The 21435-nt window shown below is 37.5% G+C and overlaps 3 protein-coding genes across 3 annotated transcripts in view; 1 reads left to right on the forward strand and 2 right to left on the reverse strand.

The window, feature by feature from the left end:
* The window catches only part of elof1 (elongation factor 1), a 515825-nt gene that overhangs the window by 42432 nt on the left and 451958 nt on the right, over positions 1–21435 (reverse strand). The gene's annotated exons all lie outside the window — the stretch shown is intronic.
* epor (erythropoietin receptor) lies at positions 4863–16942 on the forward strand. Its single transcript, XM_022665107.2, has 8 exons — positions 4863–5056; positions 9335–9476; positions 10488–10660; positions 11639–11790; positions 13113–13266; positions 13388–13475; positions 13569–13656; positions 14621–16942. The coding sequence occupies exons 1-8, from the start codon at positions 4969–4971 to the stop codon at positions 15344–15346; spliced, it is 1611 nt and encodes a 536-aa protein (XP_022520828.2). The 5' UTR covers positions 4863–4968; the 3' UTR covers positions 15347–16942.
* Positions 18022–20619, reverse strand: swsap1 (SWIM-type zinc finger 7 associated protein 1). Its single transcript, XM_007238234.4, has 2 exons — positions 20142–20619; positions 18022–19053 (listed from the first exon to the last, which is right to left on the reverse strand). Exons 1-2 carry the CDS (start codon positions 20403–20405, stop codon positions 18427–18429), a joined length of 891 nt encoding a protein of 296 aa, XP_007238296.3. The 5' UTR covers positions 20406–20619; the 3' UTR covers positions 18022–18426.

A 21435-nucleotide genomic window follows, 5' to 3' on the forward strand; every position in this document is an offset into this window, starting at 1 on the left:
CCGGTTCCTGATAGCCACCGGTAACCCACAACCTCCTGAAGCAGAAAAACAACAGAGCCTGCTGTAAAACACCCCCGTGTACTGTAATGTGGGAAACATTACGTTTAACCTACATCAATGGGTGCATTTGAGCCACTATTCTGACATCCCAAATATCATAGTACATGCAGTACAGGTACATCTGAAAAAAAAATATTATCAGTGAAAAGTTACTTTTTAGTGCATTGTTTTCTAACAGCAATCTTACAGCACTTCATGCTTCCCTCTGCTGACAACTTTTATGGAAATGCAGATTTCATTTTCTAGCAGGACTTGGCACACTGCCAACGCTGCCCAAAGTACCAATTGGTCTTATATAATATTCACATTTTCTGAGACTCTGATATTTAGGTTTTCATTAGTTGTAAGCCAATAAGTCAATGTGTGTAATGCATCTATATGAGTATCACATTTTAAACTAAATCAACTCTTCAATGATATTCTAAATTTTTCAGACAAAACCTGTATGTAAATTGTTGGAAGTGTTACCTCAGAAACGGCTTGGGAACACCCACATCTGTATATGTTGTGAGGTGTTATCTTGTGAGTGAGGTTGAACAAGAGCCACTGTTCTTAGAATGTTTTTATTCACAGTTTTTTTATTATTCTCGTAACATCTCTGCAATTTTCTCGTTTTTTGAATGTTACTTTTAATGATTCTATAAGGTTAGTATTCGTCTAGCTGGGAATGTCATGTGAGAAACGTTCTAATAATGTTGTGATGCAAACCATTTATCATGTCACATGTTTTTTTAGAACAATCGTTTAACTTTATTTCTTTAATGTTACAGGCTAACCTACCTAGAATCATTTTCTGAACGTTGCTTAACGTTCAGAAGCATAACGTTCGTAAGCATATTTATAACATTCTCTGTTAAGTGGGAGGATGGTAGCAGTGTAGCTTTCGTTAGCCGGCAAAAGTCAAGGGATATGATGCTAGTTACTGTCATCTGGCATATCAGTGTATTGCCTGGTTAAGCATAAAAAAGCTATAATTCAGACCACATCAGCTCTTTATCAAAATCTAGTCTATAGTATTTCTTGACACATTTATGTCAGAATTGGAAGTGTAACACCAACATAATATTTGTTATATATGTATATAATAATATATATATATAACATAATATTTGTTATATATGTATATAATAATACATATATAACATAATATTTATTATATATGTAATGTACTTGAAAATTTGGCACAACACCTGGAAAGGCATGTCACCTTCTCAACATTCTACAAACCAATTAATGTCAAGTATATGGAAACATTTTTGGCAGTGTGGGCAGTGTGCCTAGTGTGCTGGAAAATGAAATCCTTATCTCCATAAGCTGAGGAAAACTTGAGGTATTGTAAGATTTTCCCGTAAAATACTGCACTGACTCTGGACTTGATATAAAACAGTGGATCAACACCAGCAGATGAGATGGATCTCCAAATCAAAAGGTCTGAAGTTAGGACCCAATAGAAACATCTCCCATGTTGGGAGCTTCTGAATTCCAGTGTTTCTGTACAGTAGAAGCAGTGAAGAGGCTAAAAACATACCATATACTACTTTTAAACTTTTAAAGTTAGTTAACCAACATTTTGATATTGGTCATGCTGGTTGACCCAGGTTGGTATCTTCAGGATTCCGTGGTGCGGTTCATTCACAGTGGTAAAGCATTGTTTGGTCTTTCAGAATTACAATTACAAGAACTAAAATCTGAAGAATAAAGACTGTAGTCATCCACTTAAAAATAGAAGAAGAAAAAAGAGTGGAGTTGAGTCTAAATCAACTCTCCTTGGTGTGCAGGTACAATCAGAAGCATTATGGGATCAACAGATTACTCTGGTGATTCCTGTATCTACTGTAACTGTAGATTAACCGTTGTGTATGAATTGAAAACAGGAGAAAAAAAAGATAAGGACAGTAGAAAACACCTTCCATTGTAGGTTCTTCTGGATTCAGGTGTCTCTGTGAGGTAGAAGCAGTGAAGAGGTTAAAACATATCATATATAACTTTTAAGTTTTTGACCAACATTTTGATATTGGTCATGCTGGTTGGCCCAGGTTGGTATCTTCAGGATTCCACCAAAAGCAGGTGTGAATGGTACCCTCAACCACAGTTTGGCCATGGCGCGGTTTATTTTAAAAATAGAAGAAGAAAAAGGAGTGGTTTTGAGTCGAAATCGACTCTCCTTGGTGTGCAGGTACAATCAGAAGCATTATGGGATCAACAGATTACTTTGGTGATTCCTGTATCTACTGTAACTGTCGATTTACCGTTGTGTATGAATTGAAACCAGGAGAAAAAGATAAGGACCGAAGAAAACATCTCCCATGCTGGATTCTTCTGGATTCCAATGTCGTTTAAAAACATACCCTATTCTTCTGCTGGTAAAGTAGTTGGTTAAACAATCTCTCGACCAGTATAGAGTATTTTACACTTGATTTAGGTCACATTGCTCAACCATGTTCTGATCTTGAAGATTTCAGTATCTGTGTGTAGTAAAAGTGGTGTGTAGGTTGAACACAGCCGGACTGGGGCAGTATTGGGGTGGGCTGTGTTTGGTTGGACTCCATCGCTCTTTATCTCTGAGGGTAAGACATACTGATAGCACATGTTGTATGAAAAAAACAGGAGTGCTGTTCTCTGATAACGAGACCGGTTAGCGTAGCTCCACATGACTGAAACACCTCCTCCTTTACCTCTCCACTTCTCCAACTGTTTCTTCATTTCTTTGTCCTCCGTTTTTAGTCTACTGGTAAAACAGAATACTCTCTATTTTTGTATGTTTATTTACTAATCAATATTGATATGGAGTTTCCTCTACTTATATAATATATACAGAATATATATAGTATATATGTGAAGATATGTTAGCTATCACACTTCAGTGAGCTCGTACGCTGACTGGTCCCTCCCAAAGGTTGGTGGAGTGGCTGAGATGCTGAGACAAGTAAACATCTTGCTTCTGTGATAAAATAACTCAAGTAAAAGTAAAAGTGGCTACTTAAAACAGAAAATAAAACAACAACTAGGAGTTTTCACAATTGCTGCTTTTATTTAAAACATCCAACATGTATAGAAACTCATGTTTCATTTAGTTTAAGCTATTCTTTCATAGTCAAGGTGGTTGAAAAGCTGGTGAAAAGTACCATATACTAGTAAACAAGCTGGTTAACCATCTTGGTCATGCTGGTCAAGCAAAATGGTCTTGCTGGTCAACCAGAGTGGTTGTGCCCCGTCGTGAAATTTGGTTGTGGTGGTCAAACTGCTTGGTCTTGCTGGTCAACTAAAGTGGACATGCCTTCCAACTGGCTTGGTCTTGGTGGCCATGCTGGTCAAGAAATCACATCCACATACAATGCAGGACGTCATAGGATATGATACTAGTTCCTGTCCTACATCATGTGGCACTTTGTTATACTACTAGATAGAGATGGATGGATGGATACTTCATTGATCCCAAAGAAACATTAGCAGCCAGTAGCAGTTACACAATACAGCACATTAATTCAATACTAATAAGGTACAGTATAAATAGAAGTAAGTACAGGCACAGCAACAGTTCTTAAAATTTTACATTAAAATCTAAGTGCAGTGATAAATAAACATAAAGTGTAATAGGTGCTGGTATCAGCAAATTATCTCCTGAGTCTGAGAGGAGCTCAGCCAGATGTTTAAAAATATTGCAAAAAATATCATTTAAACCACATCAGCTTCTTACCAGAAGCTAGTCAACAAAGTGGTCATGACTGCAAACCAGTTTGATCTCAGTGGTCATGCTGGTCAATCAGTGTGGTCATGCCCTGTCGCTCAAAGTGGGTATGCTGGTCAACCAGCTTGGTGTTGCTGGTAAACCAGATTTTGTTGGTTTTGTTGGTTGACCAACATGTCCAAGCTGGTTGTCCAACAAAACCCATCTGGTTCACCAGCATGACCATACTGGTTGACCAACAGAACCAATAGTATTAACGAGCATGACCATGACATCTAGTTGACTAACAAGACCACACTGGTTGTCCAGCATGACCAAGTTGGTTGCTCGGCAAAAGCATAACGGTTGACCAGCATGAGCAAGCAGTGTGGTCTTGTTGGTAAGCCAGATTGTCAAGCACTATGTTTATGCTGGTCAACCAGTGTGGTCATGCTCTGTCGACCAAAATGGTCTTGCTTGTCGACCAGCTTGCTCATGCTGATCAACAAGATTGGTATTCTTGCTGGTCAAGCAGATTTGTTCTTCTGGACAATCAGGTTGGTTCTGTTGATCATGCAGATTGCTCAATATCTATCTATCCATCCATCCATCCATCCATCCATCTGGTCATGCTGTTCACCCAAGTGGTCATGATTAATGGTTGGAAAGGTTGATCATTCTTGTAGACCACCTACACCATCAAACTAAAACCAACATACGCTGGCTTTCAGTCAACATTGCATGACCACACTGGTTGACAAGAATGATTGTGTTGGTTGATCAGCAAAACCACAATGGTTGACCAGCTTGACCAAAATCAACATCAGCATGCCGCTCAGCTTTTCAACCAGTTTAGTCTGAAGGAGATTTGTTTAGCAGGGAGTCTGCTAGAATAGTACAGTTACTCAACCTCCCTTTTAAAGTGATTTAAAACTGACTTTGAACGTACATGTAGTTACTACTCGCCTGTAGCCCCGCCCAAACCCTTTACAGGCCCCTCCTCCTCATTAAAAAAGTCAGAAGTAAACAATTCAGAACGCTCGCGGAGTGCTTATCTCGCGCGCTGCACGCTGTGTGAGTGGCGCGAGATCACCCATATCTACAGGACAGTCTGTGCTACCGCGCGAGACACGGAGAAGAGACACGGCACGAGAGAGAGAGAGGAGTGGAGAGCACGAGACCGTCGTTATGCGGAATAACAAAAAGAAGCGCTGCTTTTGTTCTTCATTAAAGCCAAAACAATGACTAGTGACAGAGGAAGCGTTCTGATGATCTGTGCACTGTTCCTGGCTGCTGTCGCGTGCAGAGGACACACCTTCGATAAGAAAGGTAAGAAGATGTTTTCTTCTCATCTCACCTGTCCTGGAAAAAATAAAAGATTACTTAAAAATTATGAATTTCTTTGATTTTACAAAATTTGAAAACCTATGGAATATAATCAAAACGTATTCAGAAACTGAAGTGGTCTCTTATTTTTTTCCAGAGCCACCTGTCACAAATCAATATCTAATTATGTTGGATGATATATTGTTTCAAAAATAATTTAGTTTCGATAAACTAAATTTCTATTACTATGATATTATTATCATCAAAGCAATTTCCTACTGCTGATATAATGATAATATAATATCAATGTAATCAATGCAATTATACTCATTCAAAGAGCAAAGGAAGTCTGCATATCGGCTCATTCACGTTAATGGTCTATCCACTTGCTAAGAAAAACGTAGCGGGTGATATCAAGGTTATTGAGGTCATATCCATATATTGTATGATAAGTCACTTACTTAGTTATGACAGGCCCACTTAGCCCAGTGTCTAGTGTCTAGCCTAGCCTTTTTTAAAATGTAAGAGTAGAATGTAATATTTGGTGTTGTTCCTTGAGTAAATGTTTGAGTAAAATGAACATTTCTCCCAAATAAAAATATTGTCATTTAGAGCATTTATTTGCAGAAAATGAAAAAACAAAACAAAAAAAACAATTTCACTTTCATACATTTTTAAGAGTTCAGAAATCAATATGTGGTGGAATAATACTGGTTTTTAATCACAGTTTTCATGCATCGTGGCAGGTTCTCCACCAGTCTCACACACTGCTTTTGGATAACTTATTCCCTTACTCCAGGTGTAAAAAATTAAAGCAGTTCAGTTTGGTTTGATGGCTTGTGATCATCCATCTTCCTCTTGATTATATTCTAGAGGTTTTTAATTTGGTAAAATAAAAGAAACTCTTCATTTTTAAGTGGTCTCTTATTTTGTTCAAGAGCTGTATATATAAAATGAGCCTTTGATAAGCTAAATAAAAATGTTAAAACCAAAAAAGTATGTGTCTAAATATAGTACTGCATTTTAACAACAAAAATACAACAGCAAATGTATTGTTTGTGCATCCAACTGTGCTATACCTCTCTTATCTTCTTATCTGCTGGAAAAGTGTTTACTATCAGCAGTGTTGGGAGTAATGGCGTTAAAACTAACGGCGTTACTAACGCCGTTACTTTTTTCAGTAACGAGTAATCTAACCAATTACTATGACTGTAACTATAACGCTGTTACCATTTCCAACACCCCGTTACTGCACGTTACTTTAGCCGCTCTATTAACTTTTTTTTTACTTCGCTTTGCCCTGGTTAACCCCTCCTCTGTCCGGTGAACTTGAGCTTCTGGCCGCTGTGCCTGTGGGTTGGCGTGGTGAAGTGAGGCACAATTGTGACGATTTGCGTGCTCTAATCAATTCAGTGATTGCCGTGGACAACCCAAGTTCCGAATTAAGGGCGTTAAACTCTTTTTAGCTGCTCCGGTTTTTGTGGTGCTGCTTTCTCTTTTAGAGCTTAGATTCTCTGCCCGAATCCCACCTGACCCGAGGACCGACCCGAAATCGGGCTCCTATTTTTATTTTATATAAAGCTCTGGTGTGATAATCACAATGTTGCTAAGTAACCAATTATTATTGTTCACTAAAGCGAACGAAATAGCGAAAACTGAAAGTGAAAAACATTTGTGTTAACTGAATCTAATAAAAACGGTAATTAAAAGGAAAAAACATAACTATCTCGAACTGTATTTTGTGTTTATAAAACTAACTAAAACGAACTGAAATTACTGATAGAATACCCTCATTTTCGTGTTTAATTTATTTATAAGCTGTTGTACAGCGGAGTTATACAGTGGGCGGTGTTGTGCCGAGCGCGCGGCACCTCGTGGTTCGTGGCGTTAGTTCTTGTGTAAAGCGCTCGCGCTAGCAGCAAAATACGACAGAAAACATTGAGAAACTGCACAATTATGTATGGGATTACAATATGAGCACCAGGCAGATGAAAGAGAAACAGCAGATACAGTGTGTGAGAAGTGTGAAAACTAATAAAAACTAGCAAGCCCACCCTAAAAACTTACTGAACAGAAAAAATAAAAACAAAATAAAATTAAACTATAATAAAAATGAAATATGTAATCACGTAGCTCTGGGCGCACGTGAACTCCTCCGCGTTTGACTTGCAGCACTGTTTTTAGCTGTTCTTAAAAATCATTTAAATTAAATAATAGTTCTATGCTTCAATGTTACAGTGTTAATTAACATAATTCTGATTATATTTCGCTCATTCAATCAGACCGAAAACAGACAGTTTATGGGGCGGATCGGGTCGGCTCGGGCTCATAATGACAGTTCATGGTTCGGGTTGGGTCGGGCTCTGGCAGAACGTGCACGTTTTGGGCCCGATCTAAGCTCTATTCTCTTTTGGTGAAACTGTTATATTAATACCATTTAACTGTCATTAGATTGTTGTTTTTGTCCATTATTTTGTTTTGTTTATATATACATATTTCCTTTGAGGGTGGCTTGGTTTGTTTAATTTCATCCCCAGACGCGTTTTTTCCGTTTTTTTCAGTATTACAAGTTTTAGTAATTTTCTTTGGTTGTGTGGAGAATTTCGTTTTGTTTTTTTGAAATTCGTTAGATTATATTTTTGTCAACATTTTGAGTTTATTTTCGTTTGTTATTTTTCTAATAATAATAGTAAATGCATAATTGATTTCCTTTTTTTTTGACGGGCGAGTAATAAAAAGTAAGGCCATAGATACTTTTACTGGTAACTAATTACTTTTATAGTGTAGTAACTCCGTTAGTAACTCAGTTACTTTTTTGGAGAAGTAACCAGTAACTTATAACTAATTACTTTTTCGAAGTAACGTGCCCAACACTGACTATCAGTGATCAATAGTTTGATAAGAGATTATTAGAAATAGTCTGTATGATTTGAATCTACACTATACTGCCTATAAAAGTATCCTGTGCTGGTCTGCATTGCTCTGTTTAGCGATGTAAGGTTTGGATGGAGCTGCTCGGCCATAGAACTCTCTATTTCATGAGTCTCTATATTCTACTGTTGTTGATCTATTCTGAAGCTACATGAAGTTTGGAGGTGTGTAGTGATGAACTCTGAAGCTACATAAAGTTTGGAGGTGTGTAGTGATGAACTCTGAAGCTACATGAAGTTTGGAGGTGTGTAGTGATGATGAACTCTGAAGCTACATAAAGTTTGGAGGTGTGAAGTGATGAACTCTGAAGCTACATGAAGTTTAGAGGTGTGTAGTGATGAACTCTGAAGCTACATAAAGTTTGGAGGTGTGTAGTGATGAGCTCTAAAGCTACATGAAGTTTGGAGGTGTGTAGTGATGAACTCTGAAGCTACATGAAGTTTGGAGGTGTGTAGTGATGATGAACTCTGAAGCTACATGAAGTTTGGAGGTGTGTAGTGATGAACTCTGAAGCTACATGAAGTTTGGAGGTGTGTAGTGATGAACTCTAGCTACATGAAGTTTGGAGGTGTGTAGTGAGTGATGAACTCTGAAGCTACATGAAGTTTGGAGGTGTGTAGTGATGATGAACTCTGAAGCTACATGAAGTTTGGAGGTGTGTAGTGATGAACTCTGAAGCTACATGAAGTTTGGAGGTGTGTAGTGATGAACTCTGAAGCTACGTGAAGTTTGGAGGTGTGTAGTGATGAACTCTGAAGCTACATGAAGTTTGGACGTGTGTAGTGATGAACTCTGAAGCTACATGAAGTTTGGACGTGTGTAGTGATGAACTCTGAAGCTACATGAAGTTTGGACATGTGTAGTGATGAACTCTGAAGCTACATGAAGTTTGGACGTGTGTAGTGATGAACACAGTCCAAGCTGCTTGAGGTGTGAAGTTTCTACAATCAGTGATGGTTTGGAGAGACAAGTCATCTGCTGGTGTTGATCCACTGTGTTTTATTATCAAGTCTAAATTCAGTGCAGTTTTGTTTTCCCGCAAAAAAAATTATAGCACTTCATGCTTCCCTCAGCTACTGACAACTTTTATGGAGATGTGGCTTTCACTTTCCAGCAGGACTTGGTCTTATTGGCTGTAATCCATAATCATCAACAATAAATTAAATTAATGCTTGCAATAGATCACTCTGTGTTTAATACATCTGTATAATAAATGAGTTTCACATTTTCTGAATTTCTGAATTACTGAAATAAAGTAACTTTTCATTTAATTGTTAAAGACATTTAATTTTTTTAGATGCACTAGTTTGAGTAATGTTACTAACGTTAATTAAACCTTTATTGTTCTAGTTGCCCAGTTGCTTCGTGAGGAGCCGGAGAACATTAAATGTTTTGCTGAGAGGATGAGGGACCTGACCTGCTTCTGGGAGGAAGGGGAAAGCAGGAACAGTTCCCTCCATCAATACACCTTCACCTACACCTACCAATACAGGTGAGGAAACTGTTTTACAAATACAGACAATGACCAATCGTATGCTGTCTTCCATTTGAGCTCAGATGCCGGAATTTTCTAGTTATAAGTAGGAATCATTAAACTGGAACGCACCTACAAGTCGGATTTCCCACCAGGAATGTGGAGTTTAGAATCCAAGATGGCTGCCCCACACATCAACAGTAGTAAAATAAATAGAGTAGTATTATAAATAGAGTAGTAGAGCATTTCTATCTTTTAATGTTTCATTAAATCATTTGTACACACAGCACTGTCCAACCTCTATATGTGGACATGATTTCATGCCGTTTAAGTGTGCAATAATACTTTGCACTAAAGCACATTTGGACAAGCCAGCTTCATTTTGGAATGAGGTGCTGTGGACTGATGAAGCTAAAATTAAGTATTCCAAGACAAACACTTCACTGCTACCCACAGTGAAAGTTGGTGGTGGTTCCATCATGCTGTGGGACCAGTGCAGGTACTGGGAATCTTATTAAAGTTAAGGGTCACATGGATTTCAGTCAATATCAGCAGATTCTGGAGAACAATGTTAAAGAATCAGTGAGAAAGTTGAAGTTAAAGCGCCGGGGCTGGATACTTCAACAAGACAACGATCCTAAACACCTAAACACGGCTCAAAATCTACTAAAGCACTAAAGTATTCATGCAGAGGAACAAGTACAACATTCTGAAATGATTATCTCAATCCTCAATCCAGACCTAAATATCATTGAAATATAATCTGTGGATCATCAATCTGTACACCAAAAGGCAATTTTACACCATTGTTCTCCTTTAACTTAGCTGTAACTTTATTCCCTGCCAAGATCAATGGAACGCAACATAAAAGTACAGATGGATCGAAGGCTTTAATAAGGGATTGTTGTAAAACAGACTGTATAGACTGACTTTTAATGGCAGCTCTTTTAATGATAGATTTGAAACGAAAAATCAATTGTTTAAATCCACCCCTATAACCTACTCTAATCTGTGTTTCTCTGTGTTCAGGAATGAGAACAGCAGTGCGTGTGAGGTGTTTGAGATGCCCATGCTGGCAGCGAGGGGGAGGAGGCTGTTCTACAGCAGGCTGCCCCGAATCGAGTTTTTTGCTCAGCTCCACCTGTGTGTGTTTCGAGGAGGAAGAGAACTCTATAATCGCAGCCTCTTCATCGACCAAGTTTGTGAGTATACAGGGCTTTAGGACATATAGGCTACGCTCTAGACTGCGCTAAAAGAACATTATTTGTATTCCCAGATAACATGCTCATGTGGGGCCTGTATGGGTAGACCAACTGGGACCTAGAACATTGTCAGTTTCCCATGTTGGCCTCCCATATGATGTCAGTGATGGGATCAGGAGGGCTTAAATATGGGCCCCATTTGGTCTCTTCACTGTATACAGTACCAGTCTAAAGTTTGTACACACCTTCTCATTCAAAGTTTTTCTTTATTTAATTTTCTACATTGTAGATTACTATTAAATACTTGCAAACAATTAAGTGACACATATGTAAGTACATAGTAAACAGTTTTAAAAAGTGACCTGATCAAATAAGATGGGTTGAAGTAAAACAGCCACTATTGTTCAGCACCTCCAGTAAGTAACTCTTTCAAGACAATGAGAAAACTATTCCAGGTGACTCTCCCTCATTAAGACACTGAGATTAAAAATACCAAGAGTGTGAAAATACCTACCTAGTCAGTTCCTTAAAGAACCATTTGAATTCTTTAGTTTAAATGGTCTTTGCCTGGTTTCATTCTTCTTCTCATACTAGGAAACCTTGTTTCTTTGGTTCTTCAAAGCACCAAATGGGCTTCAATGTTGTTACAGGTCAACCATTATTGCTTGTGGTTCTTATTAGGCTTAGTGACATATCCAAATATCCAAAAAAGATGCAAATGTACAGTTAACTTGCCAACAATGTGAAATAGGGATGCATCCGACAACAGCTTCGCTTGCAAAATGAGTACGAGGCACTGGACACATCCTGGTCCTGATTTACACCCGATTGACAGGTGTTAAAGGTCTGCACCAATGCGGAACAGTACATTGTGGCCTTAGTAACCATTTGGTAACCTGCAGTATTTATGATTAAAACCCATTTATGAATATATGGTTATAATAGTCCACTAATTTGCTCTCTCTCTCTTTCTTTTAGTTCTTTTGGACCCTCCTGCCAATGTAACTGTGGTGAAGACCGGGCAACGAGGGCAGCTGAATGTCACCTGGCTGCCACCTGCCCTCAAGTATATGGATGACAGTATGATGTACGAAGTCAGATACGCCATGGAGGGGAACCCAATGAGGAAGGTACATATTAAAAGCTCATCTTTTAAACATTTCTCGTTAAAGATCTGATTCTGAAATACAAGGACACAGATAAAGTTAACTGGTTTTGCACTACTGGGTATGTCATTATGTGCCAACCAATTGCAGGATACAAAAGACATGGCTCAGTGGGCTTAGATGCAGTTAAAGAATATTGGTGGTACCCAATGTAGGTAAAAGACATTTAGCTACAAGTTTTAAGTCCTTTCTGGCCATTATCATTTTGTCCTCAAACAGCCACCTAATTCGTGTATTGATTATATAAGGCTGGACAACAATTCATGATCAATATACTGTATTTTACAATGAAAAATGAGTGAATTAAAGGGTGCATTGTAGAAGTTTGGAGAGAGAGACATCTATTATAATGTTTCTGGACATTTTAGATACACACAGACAGACACGTGTTGGATAAATGAACCTTGATTGAATAATTGATAAGCTGTTTCATGGCTTTATAGTTTAACCACAAACAGGAAAAAAGTAAAACCTGTAGGAAACTTTTAATGTGTATAGAATTTACATATTATAATGAACTGAATTTGAATTTTTGTTTTTTTATTGGCCAGAAATTTGTTCAGAGTTACTTTAACAAAAGAAAAAAAAACTAACTAATTTAAGAATGAAGGAAAGCATACTTATCTGTGGTTGTTTGCTGTGGTGGGTGCAAACAATGTCGATATTATAAATGATTATATTGTATGTTATATTGAATAATATTAAAACAGGCCTATTCTAAGTGGAATCTGTCCAGGAAAAACACTGTATGGCCTTGGCCAATGTGCTGTTAGCAATCTACGCATAGAATATGGCATCTTCATAGAGAACAACAATTCTGTCTCTCATATCTTCAGAGAGTTCTTTGCCATGAGGTGACATGTTAAATATGGAGTGGCCAGTATGAGAGCATTGAACCCCCCAAAATAAAATTACCAGCCTTACTCTTCATTTGAAACTGGAATTATGTAACTTTAACAAAACACATGACACGAGGGAGGGACAATGATTCTATTGGGCATATTTTTTTCTATTTAGACATTAATGGCTCTGTGTGTCAAGTTATTTTCAGAAGAATCTATACTGCCAAGCTGTACATAGACTCTCAGCTGTACCATTATGTTATATTCAAGCTTTGAGTATGTAGTGTTGTCCCATTTAAAGATATAAGAGATATGTGAGGGGTGTACTTACTGTCTTTGGATACTGTATATCGTAATATATAATTAGGCCATTTCATCCAGCCAAGTTACAAGGATTTAGATATTTTATTCAGACAGTTGTAAATGTTGTATTCCCCATTTCAGGAAACGGTGAAGGCCACCACAAAGCTGACGCTGCGCGGCCTTCAGTCCAGCAGCAAATACAAAGTGTTTGTCCGTGTTAAACCTGATGGAATCACCTATAATGGTTACTGGAGCGCCTGGTCGGATCCTGCGTTCGGGACTACTCCCCCAAGTGGTAAACCAATATTTTAGAGCTAATTATTCATACATTAAAAGTGCCAATACAACACCATGAGGAATGCTGTTCTGATGGAATTTTAATAAAATGTTAACAATGATTTCCTTGTGATCCACAGACTTGGACCCCGTGATTGTGGTACTGGTACTCGTCATCATTTTGATCTTTTTCCTCCTGATACTTTTTGTGCTTGTGTACCATCGCAAGTGAGTAAAATTGATATATTAAGTGACTGACAGAGTTTTAAGCAGTCGTACAACAGAACTGCGCTGTATCTGATAATGTGAAAACCGTTACAGATCCCTGTTGAAGAAGCTGTGGCCTGATATCCCTTCACCTGAGCACAAGTTCCCTGGTCTCTTCAGTGTCTACAAGGGAGATTTCCAGGTATAGACGATTAATAGACAAAGTCGGGTCATTTTTTATTTCAACTGGGCTTAATTTACTTTTAAGTGGGTTCATTTTTATTTTAGGTGGACTAACTTTTATTTTAATTGAGGTATTCATTTTAAGTGGGTAAATGTTCATTTTAATTAATTTAATTAATTTTTATTTAAAGTAGGCTAATGTTTATTTCAGGTGCGCTTTTTTAATTTTAAGTGGACCATTTTTTTATTCAAGTGGGCTAATCTCTTTGGTTTAAATAAGAGTGACTAAGTGAGTGTAAGTTTAACAAATGTTTTTCATGCAATTGTATTATTCTCACAAAAAAACTATTATACTGTACTGTTATAAAATAATCAATTATAGTCTATGCATGTTGGCTAACAAGTCCTTTAAAACACTGGCGGTCAAAAATACTTCTATTATTTATTCAACAGAGCATCTGTTACTATTTACGCATTTCCTTTTCTGGCATCCTCTGCTTCACACTTCTTTTTTCACCTTTTTAAGAATAAGGCCGGTACTAGACTAGTAGAGGTAGGTGTTAGTTTTTATAATTTTTTTTTTTTTATCACAGTCTTATATCAGTCTGTCACACTAATTTTTGTAACGGTCACAGTGTGTCATCAAACATCAAAAATAGCTTCTATATATCGGTAGTGTATGACTAATACATATCTCAGCATTAAACAAAGCTCTTTTAAAGCAAGGTTTTCCACTCTAATTTAATCAGACAAGAGCCAGAATGGCTGCAGGTTTTCATCATAAACCACCAGCAGAAATATAGATTCTACTTGTATAGCCAATGGGTTTATCGTCAACTAATTGATGACACATGCTTCTGCTTGGTTGGAATGAAAACCTGCAATCACATCAGCTCTTGGTGGACAAGATTAGACACCACTGCTCAAAAGTATTCCCCAGAAAACTGCAGTATAACCATTTTGATTTTCTTTATCTATTCCAGGAGTGGTTGGGTCACAGTAACAGCAGCACCCGGCCAATCCATGCCTTCACCGAGGAGCTTCCTTCTCCTTTGGAGGTGCTTTCCGAGACAAGTCTGGCAGCGCCATTGCCCAATCACTTATCTCCCCCAAGACCAGCAACCACGCCTAGAGCCACTGGCCTTCTCAGAGAGGACTCAGATACCACAGAACAAGGGGAGGAGCCGTTACAGTCGAGAGATATGGACGCAGGGTTACTCGACAGATGGAAGGAACCTCCCCACACTCACTGGTTGATGGAGCAGCTCAGGGCCCTTCAGAAACATCCACAGGCTCTGTCTCAATCATCACTCCTTGAGTCGCAAGACACTTACGTCACCCTCAATCAGAACTCTCAACACGCCAAAGAAGAAGGACGTCAAGAAGATGACATCTTGGAGGAGTCACTGCCTCTACAGGCCCTCTTTGCCAGCGGAGATACCTCGTTATCTGCTGCCTCCCATTCGGATCTCGGCTCTCTCCAGCAAAGCTCTGGGTCGGGGAGACTCTCCTCACAGTCGAGCTTCGAGTATCCCAACCACACGTGGCCGCCGAAAGGGCCAGGATATACTTACATGGCTGTGGCGGACTCAGGAGTCTCTATGGACTACAGTCCAATGAGCTCCAGCATGGGCAAAGGCGTTGTCTACGCCAACGAGTACATTCTAGGGCACAGACGACCACTCTCCGGCCAGCAAGTTCACTCGTAGCATTGGTAGAAGAATGATTCTGTGAAACATCAAAAATGACAGCATTGTGCTGAAAAGCTCAAATCTTCAGCAATCACTGAGTGCAGCAGAATCTTCCAGAAGAATGGAATTTCATATGCAAGAGTATCCGAAAAGATCCAAGAAGGGTTAACGGAGAGGTGAAGCGAGCACGGAAGTCCACAACAAATATGCCTTTGTTTAAAGGACATTGTAATTCGATGAATGTAAAAATCTCACAGAGGCAGATAAATAATTATGCCTGGAACAAATAAGCTAATTACTTTCATCCACCACGTTTTTTGGGCAGCTGTTGATGGTGTTAAACTATGATATTGTTGATTTTGCGTATGTCTGTACAACATAATACAAGTCAAGTGGCCTTAGAAAAAGATTTTTTAAATACATTTGTATTGAACTTATGTTGTTAATCGTGGGTGGTTGATAAAATTTGATTCTTTTTTCCAGAAACGAAAAAAAAAAAAAAGCTTTTTAGCCACCCAAACGTTTTTTTTTTAGGGTTGTGCGTCAATGTTTTCTGTTGGTCACCCAAAATATCAGCTGTTGTAAAAAAAAAAAAAAAACTGTAGGCGATATTTTTTGGCACTATTTGTCTCAGTTATGTCTGCAACAGTATTAAAAAAAAAGTATTGCTCTCAACAGTATTAAATTTTTACATGATCTATTATTACATCTCATTGTCTTTAACAAGGCTACGTTCACACAATAGGTAAAACAACAGTGTAAAACAACAGAGCGGGGTCAGCGGATGCTGAGGAGCATAGTGCACAGAGTTCACCAACTTTCTGCAGAGTGACTACATCACTACACACCTCCAAACTTCATGAATCTTCAGAATAGATCAAGAACAGTAGAGCGTAGCAAGGTTTCCATGGCTTTTCCATACTTTTGGCAATACAGTGTAAAATTATGTAAAATATAGGATTTGGGCCACTTTCATTCGCTGTGTGAACAGAGCCTTAGATCAGTTTGCTTTATTTGTTCAATTCCAAAACTGTTGCCTAGTGCAGCAAAGCTGTGTACATATCCTCCAAGCACTGTCCTTAAGGCCTGTAACATTAAACTTTTCAGTATCACTTTATTCGGATGGTTTATTATAGATGACTCATAGATTCTCAACTAAAATTCCCTTAACATTAAATTGTATGTCGTTTAAATGCAACTGAACTTTAATGATTATCAATGATGATATTTAATACAACCCTACAGCTTACCCTAAACTAAAACTCTAATCTTAGCATTTTAGGGTTAGATTTTAAGGTTTAGATTAAGGCATAGGGCTTGAGAGTTTGGGTTTAGGGTTATGTTACATAGAGAATCTTTAAGACTCAACTAAAAGTTAAATTGCATTTAATAAACATTTAGATTAATGTTAGCTGAGGATCTAGGAGTCATCGACAATGAACCATCCAAATAAAGTGTTACCAAGTTTTCTTCTACAATACATAATACACCACTGTGCCAAAAGTCCTGGGATAGCAGTATGTATATCAATCAAGTGTTTGCTTAGGGGACTATCCCATGAGATTTGGCATGTCAGTGTAAATATAATTTTACAAAAAAAAAAAAAGACAAAAACATTTAGAGTTTAATCGTCTTCTTTCCTTTTTTTTAATATTCTGTAAATAAAAAATATTTTTTGTATCAGAAAATAACAGTTGGTTTGTGTGCCAATTTTATCAACTTTTAATGTGTTTTAATAAATTTGAGTATTTTTTATTAAAGGAAGCCACTTTCTTATATAAAGAAAAATGTAAATGTTCCTCTTTATTCTTAAAGGTATCAGTATATTTGTTTTTAAGTGTGGAAACTCTTATTCACGTTAAAACATTGTCACCTCTTTATTATTATCATGTTTTGTTTGGTTGCTGTTTGCTTCAGATCTTCAAATCAAACCAGTGATTAAGGGATTTAACAGTGCATGTCCAGGTCTTAATATATTATAACAATTACAGTGAGTAAAAAGATACACAAACTAGTTATTGAGCCCAAAGATGTGGCTGAAGTGGGTTTGGATAAAGATTAGAACTGATATGTTTCATTAATTGTAGTGGAGGAAACAGGCCTGTCACAATAATAACCTGATCGGCTTACATATTGCCCACAATATTATACATAAATGTTATACATTTTTCTTAGCAAGGACAGCATGCTAAAATGAATTCATTCCAGTATGATGTTTAGTATAATAATAAATCTTCCAGTTCATGTTTTAAAAGGTGTTTTATCATCACAATTGATTTAAAATAACATTAATATTTTTTATTGTAATAATTACTCGGACAATATATCATCCATGGAAATTCTGTGCATGAAATTCTTCAATGTAGGCAAACATAAAATCTCTGTAAAAATAAATATTTCATGAACAGTTTGCATGTTAATGCCAATTAAGATGAAGAAACACTAGGATGCAAACACTAAATAATTTTACAAACATCCGTTTAAACGCTTTTGTAGTGGGGATGTAAAAGCAAGTGCCTGGGGTCAACTATAAAATGTGTCTGTTTAATGCTAAAACCATATATAACATATATTTTCTGTGTAATTTTCTTTTTATACTTTGTAAATCTGTAATCCATTATTCTATTAAAATTTGAAATATTGTCTGCAGTTTCTTTCCTGTATTTGGCAAGGAGTTGTGTTTTTTAACAGACTGTATTTATTTTTTTATTGGACTGTAATGCAAACAAGCACAAATATAAAGAGTGAACAATTCATAAAGCGAGAAGTGAGTTGGGTTTTTTGTTTACGGTTCAAAGAGCTGTGTCCACAACAACAATGTATCGTTAAGAAATAGTATATAAACACAAGGGCTCTCGCCCTAATGCATAATATCGCAATACTGTGAATCTGCGACACTCGATATATCACAAAACAATTCTCTACGATACATCTCAGCATCTGTGTTACTGAAGAGGATAAAATATGGATTTACTGGTGTCAGTTTTTAAAGAATTTCATAACCAATATTCTTCTATTTACCCTATTCATTTGATTATAGCACCACCATGTGGAGTATTGAAGCAGAAACCATATCGATATTTTGTCCCACCCTTAGTCTAGTCATCTTTTACTTCCACAGGGTTTTGCAGGGTTTCTAATGTGTCCTCTTTCACACGACTGATTGGGCAGAAATCCAGTGTACCATTAGACTTCAGAACTACACGCCACTGAAGCCGTTCCTCTGATTTTCCATCCCCATCAGCTTGCAGTCCAGGCCCTGTGAGACAAAACAGCCACTCGTTTGGCTCCTCCCCCCTCCTCACCTTTTCTGTAGTGCATCTCACCTGCAGGTATCGCTCCAAAACAGAAAGAATGGGGTCTGAAACTAAAGCAGGACACCCACCCTGTCCTTCCCATTCAGGCTGAAAGGAGACGATGACCCTGCACTGGCTCTGGACCTGGTCCTGGGTTTGGTTCTGGTTCTGGTCCTGGTTCTCCGCCCTGGCTCCCAGTTTCTGGGTGAGGAAAGCTGCCGTGTCGTGCAGGAGAGCCACCACATGAGCCGCTGCACTCTGAGCCTCCTGTGGGGTTCTGTCCTGTGCAGCTGGACCACAAACATACTGCTCTAAACCGTCCACGATGAGCAGAGAAGGGAGAGATCCAGACTGAGGCACCAGCTCGTGAAGAGAGGCCACGTCCTCCAGAAGCTCCTCCAGGGTCTTGGGGTATACAAACCTGATTTTCTACAAAGAGAGATAGCAAAAAGAAAAAGAAAATATAATAAATTTATTTATTATTTAAATAAATAATATTAAATTAAATTAACATACATATTTTTTATTTTACATTAAATACTGAATATAAACAAAACACAACAGGATATTGGCCCCAACATTCTGCTGTAATTCACCCCTTTTACAGAAGTTCAGAAGGTTTAAATTACAGGTATGGCCCTAAAAAAATATCACGATATTTCATGTCATATGGTGATATGACAAAACACTGAATTAAAGAAATTATTTCTAAAATACACTACTGCAACAAAAATAAAATCTAGTTTTATTATTGCATACAATATAATATGGCACACCCCTAACTGAGATATTTAAAAAAAATCCAAGATTTTTATCAGTTATTGATCCAGAATGTCATGATACTAATAGTACACTCCAAATATCTCTATATATCCAGGATTAAAGTAAAATAAATTATACTGGACAGATATAATCTGTATCTAGTAAATATATATATGTGGAAATGGGAACAGTGTGATTTTTTCTTTTGCAAAAATCAGCAAAAAAGTAGTACCATGATATGATAATTTGGGATGGGTGACTTGTGTTCTAAAATTATAGGCTGTACTGCATTGGTCTTGCAGTGTAAAACAGGACATTTACAGTAAATAATAATTATTAATAATATGAGTTTTCACTTGAACAGTGCCAGTCAAAACTTTGGACACACCTTCTCATTCAATGTCTTTTGAAGTCATCTAGACAATGTAGTAAGTTAACAGTGTTAAACAAACCAAAATACTCTCTTATCTGGGGTGCTTTTTAACTTGGGGTTTCTGACACTGATGAACTTATCCTGTGTAACAGAGGTAACTAAATTATGCTCCTCCTTTTCTGGGGCAATCCTTGTGAAGGTCAGTTCATTATAACATTTTAGATGATGTATGTTTTTTCCCATCTGTATTTAGCTGGGTAGTCCTTGCTATAATATGGATTAGGACATTACTTAAATTCAAGGGAAGGAAATTCAAGTAGGTTAATTAACTCTTGACATTTAAGGTGTTTCCAAACGTGTTTTATACAGTAATTAGTGTTACCTTAAGACATTCAGCTCTCCTGGCACCCTGAAACGATATAGGAAGGCTCTGAATCTGACTCGGAGTGAAATAAAGCACTTTAACTGCTAATTCTGAAGCTGCAGTCAGAGCTGAGAGTAACAGTAGCGGCCTACTAAAGCCTCGGTCTCCAGTCACGAGTGCGCCGCTCTCCGGGGCGCACAGCCCGGTACCCGGCTGGGTACACACCCCGGTGATACTGCCGGAGCTGAACTGCCTCAACACCAGCCCCAGAATATCCACCATATCTGCTCTAAATATCCTCACAACCAATAAAACACAGCTATCTTCATCTTCTGAATTCTTTAAAAGCGTGTTTCCAGCGATTGGAGTCTGGTGAATTAAACAAGAAAACTAGCTATAACAGATAAACTAAACTGACTGACTGACTTTTAGCATTCAGTGCTAACTAAAAACTACATCACTTGCTTTTCCCGCGCCCATCTCAACGCCCACCCCCTCTCACTCTGATCTACGATTGGCCAGTTGATATTCCAGCAAAAGCTTTTTTCTGCTCTGATTGGACAATCCACCTGTCTGTCAAATAAATACGCCTGTATATGGCTCTGGGAGAGCCTACCCACTTTACACAGTATTTCCCCTGTTTCCAATGTAAACCGATAGGGAGAGTCCGCTAGTAAGCCCTTAATGAATGGGAGTCAATAGAGCAAAGAGGCTAAAAACACAAATTAAAAATATTAATTGACAATTTATCCAGAATATTCCTTTAATTTAAGCAAAGTAGATAAAAATATTTTGATAAAAACGCAAATAAAGGTTACCTGTCTGTTTTCATTTTTCTACAGTAAACGGGTTTAGGCGATAAAGACACTAGCATTGTGGCTAATGTCAGCTAAAATCCTTAAAAAATAATGTCTGTGGTACTAAAACATTTATCAGTGTATAATCATTAATTTATCTTTAATTTTCGAACTTATTTTTATTTTTATCTACTGAGCCCCTAAGGTAATGTCATGTAAAAATAATAATAATAATAATAACGCGTGGCCATGACTTAGTAAGGCATGTGGCCCCAATTTATATATTTTTTAAATGTTATGTCATCTTAGGGGCTCTGTATTCATCTTACTTTAGTCATTTTTTTCACTGTGCATTTTGCCATTTAATTAATTTAAATCTAATTATTATTAGTCTTTATTTGATAAGTTATTAATTTTTCTGGTTTTAATTTTAGTCTGTACTATTGATTTTGCTTTTAACTCTTGTTTCTTGCTTTTTTTGTTTGTTTGTTTTATGTTGCTGGTGTTTTTTTCAA

This window comes from Astyanax mexicanus, chromosome 19 (genome assembly GCF_023375975.1).
Source record: "Astyanax mexicanus isolate ESR-SI-001 chromosome 19, AstMex3_surface, whole genome shotgun sequence".
NCBI classification, from domain to species: Eukaryota; Metazoa; Chordata; class Actinopteri; order Characiformes; family Acestrorhamphidae; genus Astyanax; species Astyanax mexicanus.